Here is a 19,985-nt window from a genome sequence, read left to right on the forward strand (position 1 = left end):
GATACACATGACAGACAGGGGAGACATGGAACAGAGCACAGGGAGGACACATGTAAACAAGAAGGGTTGATGAGAAAACCGGACCAGACAAATGAAACTAAACATACAGCAAATGCTAAGAAAAACTAACATATTCCAAACACAAAGAATTCACAAAAAGACGATAACCTCAAAATGCTGGGTCATAATCACTTTGTCTTTTGCAGTTTAGGGAGCTTAGGTTTATTTTCCCATTTCTCTCTATTGGTTTGAGTGAGGTAGTTTTTTTTTTATTCTCATCAGCAGAGGTTGGAAAAAAAGGAATCAGGAGGTCTCACCTGGTCCTGCAGGTGTTGTGCCAGGTCGATGTACTGAGGGGAATCCGGGTCATCCAGCAGCTCTCTGTAACCCGGATCCACCAGGTCGATACTGAACTCCACGATCTGCTCCACCGGACTATCTGGGACGACGTTTGGAAGCTCCGGGTCCTTCAGGACGGCAAACGAGACAAATGAGAGGCGCTAAAAAGGGACAGCTTACGTGCGTCTCTTCGTTATGCTTTAACATTTTAATTTGCATTTCCAAATACATGAAACTGACTGGTATCAGAGAAAATAACAAATTTGCTTGTGTGAATAGAACCACATATGCAGACGAGAAAAAAGAAACGATAGAGCAGGAAATTCAGGCTGAAAGCTCTTTTTATGATTCTGTTAGGGAAAATATTCTAAAACACTTCTTCAGTAAAGACTCAGAGAAGAGAAACACACAGAACTTCTTGCTAGCAAGGGCAGCCTCCAGACTGAGACTCGCGCTGAGCTTTGCCCTGGTCTTTATTTATACTTCAGTGGTGTGTGTGTGTGTGTGTGTGTGTGTGTGTCCTGCTGATCAAAGGGTCATAAAAGCACAAAAGGTACATCCTTGGTCAGGAAAGGGTAGTCTCCCCCTCACCCTAAATAACATGGTGAGGAAGTCCAGCAGTTCATCTATATGTAAAGAAGCACTTAAACTAAAACAGACGTAACTACGTTAATCCTGCCATAAAACAATAAAACCAGGTACAAGCTCTCTCGTGCTCCCAGGACGTGGGGGTGCATTCCTGGGGTGCACCCCAAGCCTGCAGCCTGTTAGTGATCACACACAATTAATTATATGCCTCTAAGTATACATGGTTGAATATTTCCTAATACAAATAACTACATGCAGTATTCTACCATATGCAAACTTATATCACTAAAAGATTATACTGACTACTAAATACAATTTTCCATTGACAGATTCATATTTCAACAACCATAAGGATCAAAAGGAAGTTTTCATACATCCAAGCACAACAGGAAATAGCGTATCTCTTTGTTTATGTTTGAAACTAAAGCAAAGATATTCCATAATGAAAGTATGAGGAAAAAATGGCTGCAAACATGAAATAGGCTCGTCCCTGTATGTTTAACGCTCCTGTAGGCCGTGAAAGAGCAACGACCTCACTGCTGCGGTCATTTCAGATAACAGTCAGCAGCGAAATGACGCCATGTTCCCTGCACGGCTTTAAAGGAGTTTGATGTCAAATGTCAGCCCGGGCTTTTTGTCCTCCTCCTCTCACCGTAACCATGTCAGTGGTGTGAAAAAGCAGTAATTATCTGAGGGGGAGGAGTGAGGCGCTTAGCAGCTCCACCTGTGCAGCAGGTAAACCCGCCGTCTGCAGACTGAAGGTCATGTGATCCTTCTCCAACAAACACAGCTGCCAACGTGCACATCTTTCAGGTTTTTGCAAAGCTGGCTTTTTCTTTTATTAACAACTGTTTCACTGAAATGAGCTGAAAAGAAATTGATGTGACTAAAAATAAGTGCAAAAAACTTCACTGGCTGAAAACTGGCTGAGGTGTTAAGTGAAGTGTGAATGAAGTTTGTGCCTCCGTTCATCTTGTGTTCAGCTGGTGATTATCAGAAAACCTCCATCTGATGTCTGATGTGCAGTCGAGGACATTTCAAGAACAACCAGAGGAAAGCTAAAGGAAGCACGAGGACCACAGAAGAATTAAATGTAAGAATCTGTCACTCGATGGAATTTGAAGTAATAACTGATCCCAGCACTGTGAACAGTTTTTAAAAAACTAGACACCACCAGGTCCCGTGGATGTGATGGGACTTTCTCCTAAACACTGTGTCTGCTGTTGTGACTCCAGCTTGGAATCTGTTGTTTCGGCTCTCAGCTGACTCAAGCTTCATCCCTAAAATAATGAGACCTGTAGCTCTAACGTAACCATGATGAAATGCTTTGTTTGCATTCTGGTAGAGATGCTGTGGAGTGAAGCAGAGATCTGATGACGCTTTGATGGGTCTGAGCTCAGCGTTAAACACCAGCCTCCCTCACAGTCTCCTAAACAACACGACACACAAAGGTGTGTATTTTTTATATAATTAAAAAACAGCAGCAGGTGGAAGGTAACCTGGCTGTTTCACTCGTACAGGAGTACAGGACCCCCCCAGGGTTGTGTGAGCTCTCTCCTTCCTGCAGTATACAAACAAGCTTGTGATTCAATTCTCAGATCATATAGAAATTCTGTTTGCTTATATAAGAGAGAGGGCAGGGACGCTGCTTTGGTGGGAGGGCAAAACCAAATGTTAAATGTAAATGAAACCGAGGGAAGATCGCTGATCTGAGATCAGGCACTGACCTTGGCTGTCAGTTAAAGCCGGTTTGAAGCGTTGTTGTTGCCCCTTTTTTAAAGAAGGCTAACAGCACAGCGGGAGGATATTATTTTATAAGGGACCTATTGAATCTATTATCAGTTTTGGTATTACGTTTGGTAACCTGTCTGTTGAGCTCAGATCACAAACTCAAAATCTAATCAACAGGGCTGCAAATCTGGGCTGTGTGTGGATCTGATATCATGTTTATTTTAGGCCATGTGCTCCCTTGTTTGTCCGAGACAATAAAGTCTAATCAAATCTACCTTCTTCTTTTCCCACAAAGGGAATCCCAAGCTACTTCCTCCTGCTTTTCCTGGTGGACCCCAAGGCATCCCTAGGTCAGAGGCGATATAATCTGGGTGTGTGGATTTTATCCACTGCAGTGTTACCCTGAGCAAGCCTCTCCAATACCCGCTGAAGGTCACTATTGACTGAAACCAGGAGGACATTGGAGGACATCAGAGGGCTGGTGGTTTACGTGCCACAGAACCTTCGTTTTAGCACTTTGTTTTGCTTTGTTCTTAATCACCTTTTTCACCGTCTTCTTGTTTTCACACTACACTACACAAACGCTCTGGGAATAAGAACGAGGTGGATTATGCTGGTGCAGGAACCGGAGGGCTCACTGTTGTTTTGGCTCGGACAGACGTGAAAGAAGACAAAACCGATCTTTGTGCTTGTCTTATTTATCGATGTAGCGTTAAAAAAGAAAATCTTTGCTTGGGATTTGTCCACAGTGCGACGTCACCCCTACAGTGGGTCATACAGCGGGACAATGATCCCAAGCAACAGCAGATCTCAGAACGGCTGAGAGAGAAAAGAATCGAGGTGCTGCGACGGTCCAGACCTCAGCCTGACTGACATGCTGTGCTCAGAGAGCTGTGCACAGACAAATACTGCAAACCTCAATGAACTTATGCAACACTGTGAAGAAGAGTGGGCCAGAATCCCTCCACAGTGACGTGAGAGGCTGATAAATCACACAGAAAATGATTACTTCAGCTTATTGCTGGTAAAAGTGGTTCTACTGCATCATCAGAGTAAATTAGTTTTCACAGGACTGGTTGAAGGATAAACCTTAGTTCTCAAGTACGGAGCAGCTAGTAAGCAGCTCTTAATGGGTTACTTACAGGTGATTACAGGTTAACAAAGAGGACAGAGGGACAGAAGTGATGCCTTTCACTCAAGTTAACTGATGTATAATTTCATGAGCGCTCCAGCGTGACATTTTCAGCCTGTCAGACACTTGAGCTCCTTCCTCCTTCAGCTTCCTGCGGCAGATAAGAGCGCCAGATTGATACCTCGTATGTAAATGTAAGTGCTCCTCTGTACCTCTTTGAGCTCCTTGGCAGGGTGGCTCGTTTCAGGGGCGGAGCTTGGAGAGGCACTCGTGGAACTGAAGAAGACAGTGGTGCTGGTGACGAGCACTGGGGGCGCTGACGGGGGATCGGTCTGAGCCTCAGGACCTGAAGAGAGACAGGAGCAACGTTAATCTCAGAATAAACCAACTACAATCTACCTGTATAATATATTTGTGTATACGACAATATACAATGAAAACAGTAAAAAACTATCAGTGTATAAACAGATGACATGAGTTCCGCTGAAGATGTCCTACCTGTGATCTCCGGGAGCTTCTGCGTCGGTGCAGGAGTCGTTGCTCCCCTGCAGAAAGACAAACACACCATGACACAAAAATTTCACATTCTGAAAGTGAGCAGGGGTGTCAAACATAAGGCCCGGGGCCTAAAGTCGGCCGAGCAGAGACTCCAGTCTGGTCCCACTTAACAGCACTGAAAAATGTGAAGCAAGGTGTAAATGATTACGTTTTACAGCTTTATCATTACTGACAAAGACCTCCCACATGCCCATTCATGCTGCAAGTAATTAGAAAATACTTTTAAAAACATAAAAGTTCCTGTTTATTCACTGTATGTGCTACAGAAGTTCCTGTTTTCACATGGATGCTATTTTTCTGTAATTTCGCACATTGATTTTTACAGTTAAAGAGTGCTTTCTTTCATTCACTTCAGCAGAATTTCTTTATTGTGTGGAAAAAACAGATGTGTTGAACATTGCACTTCTTTTTCTTATACTAGAATATCTCAGGGATTAGATGTGAAATTAAATTTCTTTGACATCCCCAATTTGGAGTTGTTGAAGAATTTGAAAACTACTAATGCACATCTTTGACTCATCTTTTCAAACATTTACAAACAATGAACATAGTTACAGGAACACATATTACACAAACATATTTATTTGTGGCACATAGGTATATTTTAGATTGTATAATGAAAACAGAGGATGATCTAGATAAGTGTAGGATTTGATAAACGTTTGCGTTCTCCCCCTAATATGGTCACTTTAAGTGATTTCATGTTTGTCTTTTTCTGTATTAACATTTATTACTTATATGTTTGAGATAAAGATTTGATTGATTGATTGATTGATTGACTTCCTGTCACATCTCTCCTGCTCCAGGTTGGTGTATGTACGAATCAGAACATACACTCAGCTTCAGGCAGTTTTTTCTACTCGTGGTTCTTAATGACATCACAGGGAGAGGATATCCCTAATATGGTAATCTGAAACAGACGCTCCACCCACCTTCTGTTCAGACCTTCTGTCAGAATGAAGATGGCTTAAAGTGGGAGGAGCTAAAACAGCTTGTTTCACACAGGATTAACTCAGGGGACAGCAGCGAGGCTCAGTGTGACATAAAGAAGGTTTATGTTGAACTGTGAATCATGCAAAGCTGTTCTAGTATCAGTAATGAGCACAGCTGTAAGACTTCCAACTTTATGTTTTACAGATGCACTGATCTGAAATTAAAGACTTTTTTTTTAATATCCGTCACATTTTTAGAACTCTATTTGGTTCTTCCAGAAGTTTCTTCCTGTTAAAAGGGAGTTTTTCCTTGCCACTATTGCCACTCTTGCCAAATGCTTGCTCACAGGGGGTTGTTTGGTGGGGTTTCTTTCTATCACTGTAGAGTCTTTACTTTACACTATAAAGCACTTTCAGGCAGCTGCTGTTGTGTCTGTCCTGTTTTTGGCCGAGTAACGCAGCTTAAAACTTTGCTCTATGTTTGGTGTGAGCACCGGAGGAAAACGGCCGATGTTTGAACAAAATCTGTTTTACTTCATGATGAGGGCTACACGCTGATATGCATTTGAGTTACTTAATAAAACATGGCCATGCTGTATGTTAAATGTAATGCTAATCCCATATAAAGCAGTGTTTTTGGGCTTAAGCCTGTCGTATCCAAACGCCACCACAAACACAAAGGATTTTGCTTTTAAGAGGGAAGAAGGGCTTCTTCCAAAGTCTTAAATGTTTTACAGAGAACATTTAGTGCAGATGAAATATTAAAACCCTTCAAGTTAAAAAAATAAAATAAAGGTCTGCATGTTTTTTAATCATGTTGAATGAATCTTGCATAACCTGCCTTGTACTTCTAATAAGAGTCACACTCGACTCATCATAACTTCATCCATCTTTCATGAAGAGAGCAGCAGAACGAGCTGAAACACCAACGCTCAGATCAATGAGTGAAAATGATGAATTAAAGTAATAAACTTCACTCTGCTAACAACTCACACGCACACACATTACTTTGTATTTATTCCTTTATGGAAGAGACACAAAGATCAGAAATAATGACGGTGCTGAGTCATCCACGAATGATTACAAACGCACAAAAGTGCACCTGTCAGCTCCAAACGGCACTCTCTCCACCGTGTTCGTGACATTAAAGCAACATCTGCACCGATGTGACGTTTCTCCCTGAAACATGACTCACTGACAGACTGCTCAGCTGAACCTATGAAAGTGATGCTTTGCTGCAAATCAATAAACACTTAAAATTTACAAATGAAAACATACATTTGAAAATCCTTTACTGTAGCACTTCAGTCCTTAGTAAAGATCCAATGAGGAACCTTTTGATTGCATGTGTGTAATTACCCCTGAAATCTGCTATTTGTTAAAGGAAGTTATTTATTTTTCATGCTCCTCTCCCTCTCCCTGCACCACGTTATGTATGGTAAGATGTTTCTGATGCATGAATACATATTTTGAAGGAATCTTTCGATTGAAGTGGCAGAAATGTGTAGACAACAACAGAAAAGAACATAACGACCACCAGAAGCTCATCCACTGTTATTTTTGCCCAAGCTGTCATTGACGTCAGTATTGGAAACATGTCTGTAAATTTCAAATATTGCCAAAATATATTTGGCACCTGAAAAATTCCCAACCTGTAAATGGCCAATAACTGCCTGGAATCGATTAATTTTGCTGGCAATGACGGTGCTGAAAATCTGCTTCTCCATTCAATTCAATTCAATTCAATTTTATTTATACAGCGCCAAATCACAACAACAGTTGCCTCAAGGTGCTTTATATTGTAGGGTAGACCCTGGAATAGTACATACAGAGAAAAACCCAACAACTATATTACCCCCTGTGAGCCAGCACTTTGGCAACAGTGGGAAGGAAAAACTCCCTTTTAACAGGAAGAAACTTCTGGCAGAGCCCGGCTCAGGGGCAGGTTGCCGCCCCCGCCTTTATTGAGTGCTCATTGTTAAGTTTAACTAATGAATATTTCTAACAGCTATGCAAAGTTCAGCACGTGGTCAGACACTAAAATCGTGTTGGCTTGCATAAAACCTCTGAAACACGCCTCAGGGAGTGAGGGTTCAATCAGAACCACGATCCTTTTAACCAGATTACAAAATCTGGTTAAAAGTGTAAAATCTGGTAATTTTACACTGTAAACGTGTAAAATTACACAAATGTGTATTCATGTGTAGAGTGTATAGTTTTCAGTGGATACACAGGATATCCTGCGTAAAAACAAAATGAAATATCTATAGTAGGCAGTGAAAAACAGGAACTTTTATGTAAGTGTTTTATTTAAGTTTTTTTTACCCAATTACTTTGGTGGAGCATGAATGACCATGTGGGAAGTTTCTGTCAGTAAATAAAGCTGTAAAACTAAAAGTCCAAAGTTTACATCGTCTATCACTTTTTTCAATACTGTTTAATGGGACTGCATTATTATTATGTTTGATACCTCTGCTTTAGACATTTTTTTAAGAAATCACCAAGTTTTTAATGTAAAGCTGATTTTCGCTCTGACACTCGAATCATTTGTTTAAATGACATTTCTGGACTCCTGCGGGTTCACACCCTCACACACACTGTTTAATGGCCTTGTTTGCATCATATTCACATTATCAGTGTGCATGCAGTCAGAGAAACGCAGTGAGAGCTTAACGAACATGAATCATCTGTCAGCTCTTACCGTGATGAAGGCCTCCTGTCTCTCAGCCGGTCCATCCTCTGTAAACCAATCAGAAACCAGAACAATCGTTTACTTTCACCACACATTATTTCAGCTCGTGTGCAGCTGTTTGGTTTTACTTTAACTGATTATTTGATTTACTTTTACACCAGGCTTCATTTAAAAAGTGCCTCTTGTGGTTTAAACCTTCATTTAGCTGCAGCTGTCCCTGAAGTTTTACAAACCTTCTGGCGATTAAACTTATTAAATCTCCACAGTATCATTTTTTAAAAATGACTCTGAATGTTAATGAACGTTTTAAATGTCCAGCTCGCTCATATTCCCGGCGGTGTTGAGCAGCTAAATGCTATTAAAGCAGCCCTTTTCTCCTTTGCAGGTTAACTGGCCTGATTCAGTATAAATCTCCGCAGTTTTTAATCTTCGTGCCGTTAATGTTGAGACTTTACAGACAGGACAGATGCTGCGGTGACGAATGTTTGCATGTTTGCTGATGGATTTACAACGCAGCTGCCGGCCAACAAACTCCAACCACCCTCCTGCAAGTGAGGTGCCTGAATGATTTAGAGGGACTGATTCATGCTGGGATAATCAGCTTATTTGTTGTAAAAACAGCAAAAAATATCCTAAATTAAGAAAACTAATTAGCTCATTGTGACCAAAACATTTTAAATGGAAGTGAAAAAAAAGTAGACTTTAGGAAAAAACAGCAGAAATGATGCAAACAAACACAACTGACAGCAAAAGACCCTTCTGTAGCTGAAGTGTCTTTGGCCTCGGCAGGCTTCCCTGCACATGAAAAACAATAAAAATAAACTAAAATAAGCAAAAACACTGAACTAAAAAGGAACTAAATATGGGGTTGAGTTGAGGCTCAGGTGAAAAAAAGAAAAAGAAACCAAAGAAAGTGAAGGATCTTCAGAAAACTGTAAATAGTATAAAGTAAAAACTGTCTCCATTCAGTTTCACTGTGATTGGATTAACATCAGGTTCTCAATTAAATACAGATGCCAAGGAGCACTGCATATTTACTCCAGTTCACTGTGTGCCTTTGACTGACAGCGAAACTCCCTCCGCTTCGTTTATTTAAAAGCATCCAAGACGTAACTCACACCTTCAACATAACGATGAAAACAATGACAGGTTAGCTGAGATGAACATGAAACATGGTTTGCAGGCAGATGTGAAGAATCTCGTTCGTACCCGCTGAATCATGCTCACGTGCTCCTCCGAGTCGCTGAAGTTTTTGGCGAGGTCAGAGATGCAGAGCGACTCGTGCTGACACGTGTGAACCCATCGCTGGTACTCGGCCGTCCCCGGAATCCTGTCGAAGAAGATCCTAAACGCCTCCCACACCGCCTCCTGACAAACTGACCACAGGACCACACACACGCACGCACGCACGCACGCACGCACGCACGCACACACACACACACACACACACACACACACACACACACACACCATGTTCAGCACTGAACACCTTGCTGCTGAATCCGGAAGTTTCTTTATATCATCACAACATCGTTTTCTAATTGGATCTGCACTTTTAAACTTGTACGAAGTTATTCCAAGTGTCCAGTGTTGTCACATCTCACAGAGATGACAATTTATTTAAATCCAGATTGACTCCAATAGTTAACCAGCAGACATCAAATGTATCCTAAACCTTAGATCAGGTTTAAACCTTCGACCTGGTCTGATGACAGAAAAACTGCACAGGTGGATGTTGATGTTGTGCCACATCACTGAAATAAAGAAGATGTGTTTTAATATAGTGACATTTCCACCTCCTCACCTCCAATATCCACCTCCTCACAGCAGCCTCATTCTTTTTAATATAAACAACATTTCATCCATTTACGGATGTTTATATTCATAAACATGTACATGTTTATCTATATGCAAATACAGATTTGTTGCGAGGTAATTTTAAATGAATCAGACAGTTTCAGCTCTCCAACCTCCAGAGGACGTATTTAACTCTGCAGCAGTGTCTGTGATGGATGAATTAACTGAGGAGGATTAAAAAACAAAAACTGATGGCACAGTAAGATTGGTTTAGTCATCCATCCATCTTCTTCTGCTGAAGTCTAACAGGCGTGCAGTTTATGTCTTCCAAAACCAAGAAACTGCAATGAATTACAGACATGTGGAGAAAGGCAAACTAAACTAAGATGAGCCTTTCTTTTATGGGCTCTTTACTAGCCAAAACAAAGTCCATCAGAAAAGTAAAAAAAAAAAGAACCCCAAAGCTGGAGACACATGTGGGAGGTTAACAGACGCTGAGACAAAGACTGAGGGGAACACAGTGCTGTTTATACACGAGGGTAAGTAAAGCAGAAACAGCAGGGTAACAAGACACAGGAGGCAAAATCAAAGAAATTAGGCTAAACACAAGACAAACTACCAAAATAAAACAGGAAGTGACACATGAATTAACTTAACAAAAAAATGAGACAGGAAACACTGAGGGAACAAATCTACAAACAACCTAAACCACAGTCACACCCGGGGTCATTCAATTCAATTCAATTCTTTAAGAGTTGCCTGAAGTAGCTTTGTATCGTAAGGCCCCACAATAATACTGAGAAAACAGAGAAAGCCGTCTGCTGTGAATGCTTAGAGGTGAGTGGAGGAAGACGATCAATGATTTCATCGACTGACGCCCAAGAAAATATTCACATGAGAATGCTGCACCACAGACGTGATCGTGGTTTTATTTAGGTAGCAAAGATGCAATACTTATTATTACTGCAGAAATCAGACCAGTATTTCTTGCTTTGTCTGAATGAACCACCACCATCTGTGGAAACGTCAGCTTCTGTCTGGTTTCACTGGGAATAACTAAAGAAGGTCCATCGGTGGGATCTGTGAGCAAAGCTGTATGATTTTCCCTTTTTAAACAACACACTGAAGCCTTCGGTATGTCCAAATTTACAGAACACACACGAGACTTCGAGCTAATCCGCTCTGAATCAATCGGAAAATAAAGTCCGTGTTAGACGAGGATAAAAGATCAAACAGGAGCGTGAGCAGAGATAAGACGAGAAAGATGAAAAGATATGTGCATGACACGAAAATCAGCGGAGATGAAGCGTGAACGTGTGAAAACAGAATTAAGCCATCAGAGTGGGGCGGGATCTTTCTGACATTTACAGCACAGGATAAAGGAACACGGACACAGCATGCAGCTCTGCAGGCTGCAGACGCTGCGCATACATGGGTAAACATTAAAACACATTTAATTTGGCTTCTTGTAAGTAGGAGCTCCTGGGTGCCGGTAATAACAATAAATAGTCATAAAAGAGTGAATTTTAACTGAGGGAAAAACTCCTCGAACACACAAATAAACTCTCACTGAACATCTGAAGAGATTCACACGTCTTGTTTATGAAATTCATGTTTTATCCACAGCTACTCTGGCCCGTCTTTCTTTGGTAGTATCCGGCTAAACACGCATACAGCCCGAGGCGAGCTGCATTTAAAACTGATGTCACAAACAGTTTTCATCCGTCATCTCAGAGCTGCTCTGTCAGGGGCGACTCAGATGAGATCGAGGCTTAAAAAGAAAGAGATTTATTAGACCAGCTATGAGCACAACGAAGAAAAAGCTGAATTATGTGAGGACTCTTTGGCCTTTAGACGCCATTTAATTATTTTTAGGGGGTACTCGGGGCGCGAGGTGCACAGCTATGCCCCCCGCGGAGGTCTAGACGCTAACGGTGTGGGGAGGGAGGTGAATCAATGTGAAGTGCAAGGGGAGCTCGGATGGAAAACGAAGATGGAGGAGGGCGCCATCGATCTGAAGCCACAGCCGGGAGCGGCGGTGGAGGGAGGAGTTTAAAAATGACGGCAGCGAAATGCTCGAGGTGGATGCCGCGACCAACTAGAACTTTTATATATATAACCCCATGTTTTCATGCACATGGGCGCCCGCTGCTGAAGGTTATAGGGCACACTTGATTTTTGGGTAACGCTGAACTCTGTTTTCATGAACAGTTTGTCCATATGAAGAGTGGTGTGGCTTTACTATCAGAAGGAGATGGCGTCCCACGACTTGTGCCGACCGTTCACAAGCAGACTGAAGGGCGGTGAGGTTTTCCACTCATGCTGTAACCTGCTGACGTGCTTTAAAGATTCAACAACAGGCTTTTAAATCCACAGCTGAACTGCTGCTGTATTAAGATCTGCTTGTTAGAAAGCTTCTTCTCTTCAGAGCTGACCTCTGTGAATAATGATAATGAGCTTTGTGAAAATGGAGTGAAGTGGAAGTTGATTTGGTTTTGTCCTCTTTCTGGGCATTCTGCACTGACAGATTTTATCATCATCAGAAAGCCATTAAAACCACAAGTTTCCTTTAGCAGCAAGAGAAGATACGAGACACATTTATACAGCATGCATGGAAAAACCACACATGTGAAGAAGTATCTATGATGAGGAGTTTCTAGTCCAGCAGTCTGATCTTCCTGGCCTCATCAGCTCTCCTTCACACCTTTCCTTAAGCTCATGGTGTTTTGTATAAAGCTAAAGAAAAAAAGTGATTAGAAAACGTCAGTGAGGGTGGGGGGGCGTCACCTTTTGGACCACCTGCAAACATGGGACTCCTCACACTGTCCTGCATCTGTCGCTCAGAAGATTCGTGTGGCGGCCGTTTTGTTTTACAGGTACGATCCCCGTGCTTCTGTTCCTGTGCTGAACAAGCCACACAGCTCGGCACTTTTCTGTGCGGAGGAGGGGAGTGACTCACGCCTGTGACTCACTTCATCGTTCCTCAGTGGCGCCGTGACGGGTCAGCTGGCTCGAGTGTGGGATCATGTACCTGTGCTTTCCTCCACTCCCCCCCCTCCTCCACAGTGAAACTGCCTGCTGGAAACTGTGTGAAGAAACCGACGCTTCTGCACTTCAGCTTTGTCTTTTCTTTGTGTGGATGTCTGCAGGTAAAATCTGCTAAATTTAAGGCTTTTAAAGCTACTCTTGAAGTTCAATCTGATTAAATTTAAGACTTGAAAGCATGCAAACACTTAAAACCAGTAAAATTATATTCACAGCATCATGTTTAATTGCTTTGTCCTCCACATTTAAAAAAAATTGTGGAGCCACAAATTTAATTTTCTCACAACAAAAGGCAGCACAGTGGTGAGAGCAGTGCCATTTAAAGTTGAAGAAAAGCTATAAATTTGGAGATTACCTTTCCAAATGTGCACGTTTTTAGGAAAAGCATTGCTTCCCTTTCTGATACTTAACTGAAATCCCCATGCTGGAGCACCAACATCAGACTATTCTTTGAACTTTTTTTTAACTTTTAACAACCCCTACATCCCCACACCTCACCTTTTTTTATTTTTATTTTTGCACCATCAGTGGTTCCAACACTCTATCGTACTGCTAAATGTAAGGACCTCATCTTAAGGAAGAGGTAATAATAAGGCGTGCATTCAGTGCTGTCATCCGATCCCTCCAGATGTTCTTTGATATTTATTCCCTCTCCCGTCTTCATCAAATGATTTCTGAAAATTTCTCAACAAACTGATGTAAATTCATTCTGATGTCAGTCAGTGAGGCTCATAAACAGCCAGAATAAAGAGGAGACATGGCGCTCAAAGCACGCCGTGTCACGAACAGAAGCGTATGGGTGCAGTCTGTAACAGGGTGGAGGTTCACGACTGTTTCAGCTGTTTACTGCCTCCTGCATCCACCCACATACACAATTCTTACCAAAGCATCAGAAAACATTTTTTTTCACTTCTGCAAAGAAAATAAGCAGATAGTAAAATATTTTTCAGTTTTTATTGCTGTTGTGGGAAACTTTCTTACCTTCAGCCCTGCACAAAATGCAAATAAGAGCTGCTCTGACGAAAGGACCCCCATAATGAGCCGCTAATAAAAGGCATAACGTCGTGTAACTTTGCACGTGTGCATCAAACCTATACTCCACTGGAAAAAAAATCTTTCTAAATTTTACTTTGAAGCAGATTTACCAAACTCAATATTTGTCTCATGGTTTCATGCATGATTTTTACATCCTGGTGACCACTGACACATTCTTTACACTTGAGCTTCAAAATAAAAGCCCAAAAAGGGCCTGTTTGTAGAAGGAATTTGAACAATATCAATATTTGGCCGATAATTCGGAGTTGTTTGCAGATTTATAGGCAGAAAACCAGCAATTGATTTAGGAAAGGTAAGATAAGAAGCCCTCCTTGAGACTGGTTCTTCCTGTTAAAAGGGTTTTATTTTTCTTGCCACTGTCTCATCAGGAGTCGTCTGATTGTAGGGGTTTCCCTCTATTATTGCAGGGGCTTTACCTTACAACATAAACCACCTTGAAGCGACTGCTGTGATTTGGCGCTATATAAATAAAACTTGAATTCAGTTGTAGTATACCTATAATTTATCAGAGGAATACTGCTGACAACAGCGATTAGGGGGTATTATTGTCTCCAGACTAATACAAATTGTACCTCTGAGCTGGTAGTACGCCTGGTGGCTTGCGATCACCTCACTGATGGTCTCCTGGGGGCAGATTCTCACTCCGGAGTGTAAAAACACCGACCTCTTGGATCGGCGTAGCTCTGGTTTAAACCCTGAACTTTTGGTGAGGGCGGGCATCTTCAGCAGCTGCGCCAGTCCCGCCGGGCCAACGGCCTCCATCTTCACCCCCGAGTCCATCCTTCCATCGCCCTCTGAGCCAGACAAAGAGAGGAGGTAAAAAATAACTTCAGGGTCAAAACACAGTCATTGCAGAGCAGATCGCGGTCAGTTCCAAATCCCTGGCATTTGTTTAGAGCAACAGATGGGTGGTGTTTACTACAAAGAGCAGCAGAGCTCATGTCACCAGATTTAAACAACATTTGAAAACAGTCGAAATCGGATTTAGAGTCATTTTCTGCCACTGGCGACACAAACGACACTGCCTGATTTAAACCCCATCCGTCTGGTACTACAAGAGGCTTAAAACAAACAGGAGAAGAAGCTTGGAGCTGCAGGAGAGGAATCAGAGCCGAACGCAGTGAAGAGCAGATAAAACACCAGCTGCTGCTACGCTGCTGTGGTAAATAAACAGATGCCAGATATTTCAGAGACAAACACACATCGTGACGAGTCAAACGCAGACTGATGGAGCAGCGTCAGGACCACAGTGACACCACCGCCGGTCTGATTTACTCTGCAAAGAGTCAGAGGTAGAAAAGACGTCCATAAACCAAAAAGCCTTGATTAGCATTTCAGTAATTAGACAGATCCACATTAAACTTGATATTTTCTGTCTCCAATCATTAGAAACAGAATATTCTGAGCCTTTGGATGACTAGTTTCTGACATTTAATATGCAAAACAACTCTTTAGGAGACAACAAAAGTAGTTCTGGTCACTTCAGAAACAAAACTACTTATCCAAGTCTGATATGTCCAGAACAGGGGGGCACAAAAACTTTACCAAAGGGAAAATTTGGGTCTGCTCCCAGTAGGACATGGCTGAAACACCTCAGATGAGGGCCCAGACACCCTTCAGTGTCTATGAAAAATAAAGCTTATAGTTAGGGCTGGATCAGGTGAACCTGAATCCTCCCTTAGTTATGCTGCAATAGGTGTAGGCTGCTGGGGGATTCCCATGATGCACTGGGTGTTTCTTCTTCAGTCACCATGTGTATACACCCCTCTGCATTTAACCATTAGTTCTTATTAATCTCTGGCGCTCATTTCTATTACTATTGCTCCCTCCTTATTCCCTCACAGATAAGCAAAGACCTCAAGTCTACCTCCTCAACTTTACCTCCTCCACTTGAGGCAGAAACGCCTTCCCAACCTGGAGTGGACACTTAGACGTGCCAGTTCTTATCCCAGTCGCTTCACACTCGGCTGCAAACTGACCACCGAACCTGACAAGGTCTGCTCATAACTTCTGTACATAAAAGTGATGAAGAGACTCAATGATGGAGGGCAGCCCTGGCTCATCCTAATGTACAGATGTCCAGGTTAATGTTTCTGTATGAGTCCAATATCATGCCCAATATTCTACATCACATTTATTACCAAAGTTGTCTTCAAATAGCACTTTAATAGAACAAATGTCTTACAGTTGGCAACCACCATGTTTCCCAAGAAAAACATGATGAAGAAGAAAAACAGCAAAAAACATCCCGACCTGGGATATTTTCCACCGCAATACCTCCTCACACAGGAAACAGTTCACTTCAGATGTTTTCTCACTATATATATATATATATATGTACATATATATATATATATATGTAGTGAGAAAACATCTGAAATATAAATTGATTTATAATAAACATCTCCTCACATGACAGCAACTGTTTGCAGAAAAATGAGAAAGCAGTGAAAGAAAAGCAGTGACATCACAGGATTAATTTTAAAAAATGGTTGTCACTTCCACAGCACACATCATCAAAGATGTGCTCTGAAAGCAAACGCACAGCTTCATGGCTACGAGCTGGTAAACAGAGTCAGAGAGTATTTTATAACCGGCAGATTTACAGTTTTTGTGTTTTAGCTCATAAGATAAACCTGAACTTTCAGACACCACACCAGCATGTTACCAGTTTGTTAGCAGCATGTTACCAGCTTGTTAACAGTGTGTTAGCAGCATATTACCAGGATGTTAGCAGCATGCTAGCAGCTTGTTAGCAGCATGTTAGCAGCGTGTTAGCAGCATGTTAGCAGCGTGTTAGCAGCGTGTTAGCAACATGTTAGCAGCGTGTTAGTAGCATTTAAGCAGCATGTTAGCAGACACAGATGCAAACTCTAACATCACTGCCCAGATCTGAGGAGACTGGATCCACACTTTGTTCCCTCAGTGGTCTCATTCAGAGGGTAAAAGGTCTGGAAGTTCTTAGTTTGACTTGTTTATCATCACAGCTAATTTTTACATTCTCCCCTCTGGCTGTCTCGGTTAGTTACACAATAATCACTCGACAAATCTTTATATTAAAATGTCATGGACATGACTACAGAGCACAACAACATAGGCATCAAGATTTGTGACTGAGATTTGTGTTCTTACAGGCGAGTCCCTGAAAGCTTTTAGGTTATCAGTATCGAAGTGTCAGTGGTTTGGAGGCTGGTATTAAATGATCTTTCTAGAGATGCTGACTTTCTGTGACCTCCTAACATGCTGCTACACAACACGTATCCCATTTCTTTTTCTTTCTTACAGACCTTTAAGTTTATTTTAGTTCAACACACATAGATGACAATAACATATTTACATGTGTGACATTTTTTGCAAAGAAAATAAATTGTAAAGAAGCTGCAGCGTTACAGCTGAATGCAGAAGAAAGTCTCCAAGATATGTTATGAAGCATTAATGTGACTAAATCCTCAGTATCCTACAGAACCTGATGGATTTTGGACATTAAAGTCAGCTTTAATCAGAGGATTTTATAACTGTAAATTATGCACATTTTTTCTAGTTTTCTAACTGTAAACATCATAATTGTTAAAATTTATGAATCCTGACATCTTCTGAACACCGAAGCTTTTACTGTCTGCACTGACGGTGAATGTGGGATGTAAAAGTATTTAAATACTTCACTTCTGAGTTTGCTCTCATTAGATACCGTTTTCAATCCAAAGAAGCTGCAGTGTTGAAAATGTCCAGGTTAATTTTGATGATGTGCTTTTTTATGCAGCATTAATGTGACTAAATCCTTCCGTATCACTGCCGACGCTTCAGTTTGAAGGAGCAGTAATACCTGTAAATGATACAGTATGTGTTATTAATAAACAAGGGAACATCAGGAAAAAAAGAAACGGATTAATTAAAGATATTAAACCTGTGAATGATGCAGAAATGTTTCTAAAGGTTTCTAATGACTGAACTGAGAAAGAGACCACCACCAAATTGCACCAATAAAACCTTTTTGTGTTGAATATTTTATAAAGCTGTCTGGTGCTGCATGTAGCTCCATGTTTTTGACCTTTTCTTCTGATTCTCTCTATGTTCTTGTTTCTAAACCTCCACCTATCCCTCACATTCACTTTGGGCACATGCCGTGATCTTTCCCTACATTAATCTGTGTGAGTCCTTCAGCATTTCTCTGTTTTGTGTTTATCTGCTGCATGGAGCAGAGCCGAGTTCAGCGTTTGCCTTACAGTCATTGCTCAGGGTCGACTCTCTCCTTCAGGCGCCCACACACACTAAAACTGGAAGCACTCGGTGTACCAAAAGGACGCTCCTAAACAAGAGGTTTGTTGTAGATAAATTTAGGACAGCATGAGTCAAAGTGAGGGTTGTAATTCATCGGGCTGCTTTTGGGAGAAATAAACAGCCTGAGAAATGTTTTGAAGTGAAGGTGAACTTTGTTTTATAACTTTCATTATCAGCCCCTCTTTTGCCAGATTTTTAGCTTTCTTTCTTTCCTGAATAAGTGAGGAGAGAAAGCTGTAATTCAAATTGTCAAGCTGTCAGCACGCCAGCCATGAATCTACTGAACTGCCATTATCTGTTTCTGCATTTCCATTTGCATTGAGGACATGTTTGCACACACATAATTGGAGGAAGGCAAACTTCTTGCGATGTCACCATGCATTTAAACTGCCTTTTTGGTATCCTCGGGGGAAAAGTGACAGTCCAACTCCACGATGACTTCACAGCCAAGTACTTACGCAATCATAATAGGCTTTGCTTCACATTGTGACCAAGTTTAGTACGAGTATAGATAGCCTTACTCTTTAAACCCTCACATCTAACCTCTCTGTTTGCAAAGAATAAAATGCGAACCAACGAGGCTCACCTTTAATCACGGCAGCCTGCGGAGCGACGGCGAGCAGCAGAGCGAGTCCAAACGCCCAAAGCATCATGTAGGACGGTCTCCTGAAATATGAACGTCAAAGTAAATCCAGCAGCACAAGGGAAGGTGTCAGCGGAGAGGAGGGGGCTCCTCTGGCTCAGGTGGAGATCATGGGCGTGGGTCGACCTCGTGTCATTCGGGGGACCCTGAGCGGCTGCTGAAACGCTCCCGATGAATTCCAGGATGCGTGTGGAAGCGTAAACCGATCCAGAACAGGACCTGCTGCAAAGTATGGCAAGAGTGACGAGGTTAAAAAAGTAGGCACTGTTTCTGGAATAATCTGTTTATCTACTGCTCAGACATAATCCGTCTTTACCTCGCAGCCCTCGCAGCGCAGGCGTCATCCTGTTAGTGGCTTTCTGGGGGCATCTGTCAACCACGATGACTAGTTGGCTCGACGCACCCCCTCCTGGCCCAGCCGGACACGCTGTGCCATGGTTCCCCGGCTGCTTTCAATCAAGGCATCCTGCAGGCCTCACTGCTCCGAGCGGTCCTCACGAGCACATCACATGTCTGCACAGACTCAGGTTGCTGGACCTTTGAATCTTTGCTGATGTTTTTCTGTTTCGTTTGGCGGTTTCCTGCACGTTTCTGTCTCCGGACTTCATTGTTTCAATTCGAAAACCTGATCGCTGCACAAAACTGTGACAACCGTTGGGCTCGGAGGAATAAATGAATACTTAAATCCTCCGCTCAATGTACTTTCATGCCTTTGTTACAAATACAATAAGTCCAGAAGCTTATGCCATCTCAGGGTTTAAATCCCAGGAAGCTCCAGACAAATGATGTTTGTTCCACAAGTGCAGAAGTCCTTTAAAAGGAAATCTGACTCCGACACATGAAAATAAATGATTTTAGATCAGAGAGCTGAGACTGCACAGCGTGCAGAGCCTTGGGATGAAAAGAAGAAATAAGATCAGTCGTTTTACTTGAACGCAGTAAAAAATATTAACATTTTAATGACTCTGCTCTTTTACTTGAACTATGATGTTTCTGCCAACAAAATAAAACTCATTTAAAACATTTAAATTCCTTCTTGCCATCTTATCTGTAGCACTTTTACTTTTATATTCTGCTTAATTAATAAATAGAGTTAATTTAGAATATGGATCAGTTTAATATTAAACTTCTGAAATATCTGATGTGAAAGTCTTTATTTAATCTGCCTGTAAAGAAGCCGTTTACAGAAATCTG

At 41.8% G+C, this 19,985-nt stretch overlaps 2 protein-coding genes across 2 annotated transcripts in view; both read right to left on the minus strand.

Moving 5' to 3' along the window:
• The window catches only part of LOC120725036 (titin-like), a 43,507-nt gene extending 39,129 nt beyond the window's left edge, over positions 1–4,378 (minus strand). Inside the window, exons 1-3 of the mRNA XM_040017654.1 lie at positions 4,289–4,378; positions 4,003–4,136; positions 318–467 (exon numbers count right to left, since the gene is read on the minus strand). Coding sequence (XP_039873588.1) covers positions 318–467; positions 4,003–4,136; positions 4,289–4,358 — 354 coding nt within the window. The 5' untranslated portion in view covers positions 4,359–4,378. The remainder of the gene's footprint in view (positions 1–317; positions 468–4,002; positions 4,137–4,288) is intronic.
• A 4,425-nt stretch (positions 4,379–8,803) lies between these two features.
• Positions 8,804–18,993, minus strand: LOC120725039 (interphotoreceptor matrix proteoglycan 1-like). The gene is made up of 3 exons (XM_040017666.1): positions 18,735–18,993; positions 14,443–14,664; positions 8,804–9,348 (listed from the first exon to the last, which is right to left on the minus strand). The coding sequence occupies exons 1-3, from the start codon at positions 18,799–18,801 to the stop codon at positions 9,095–9,097; spliced, it is 543 nt and encodes a 180-aa protein (XP_039873600.1). The 5' UTR covers positions 18,802–18,993; the 3' UTR covers positions 8,804–9,094.
• Between the last annotated feature and the right edge of the window lie 992 nt (positions 18,994–19,985).

This window comes from Simochromis diagramma, unplaced genomic scaffold (assembly GCF_900408965.1).
Source record: "Simochromis diagramma unplaced genomic scaffold, fSimDia1.1 OVJJ01000802.1, whole genome shotgun sequence".
Classification (NCBI taxonomy): Eukaryota; Metazoa; Chordata; class Actinopteri; order Cichliformes; family Cichlidae; genus Simochromis; species Simochromis diagramma.

Excerpts from the sequence above, each read along its gene's own strand:
- LOC120725039 (XM_040017666.1), bottom strand. The coding sequence starts at position 18,801 with ATGATGCTTTGGGCGTTTGGACTCGCTCTGCTGCTCGCCGTCGCTCCG. Across the intron at positions 14,665-18,734 it reads GCAGGCTGCCGTGATTAAAG|AGGGCGATGGAAGGATGGAC; the intron begins GTGAGCCTCGTT and ends TGTCTGGCTCAG. Across the intron at positions 9,349-14,442 it reads GGCGTACTACCAGCTCAGAG|TTTGTCAGGAGGCGGTGTGG; the intron begins GTACAATTTGTA and ends TCCTGTGGTCAG.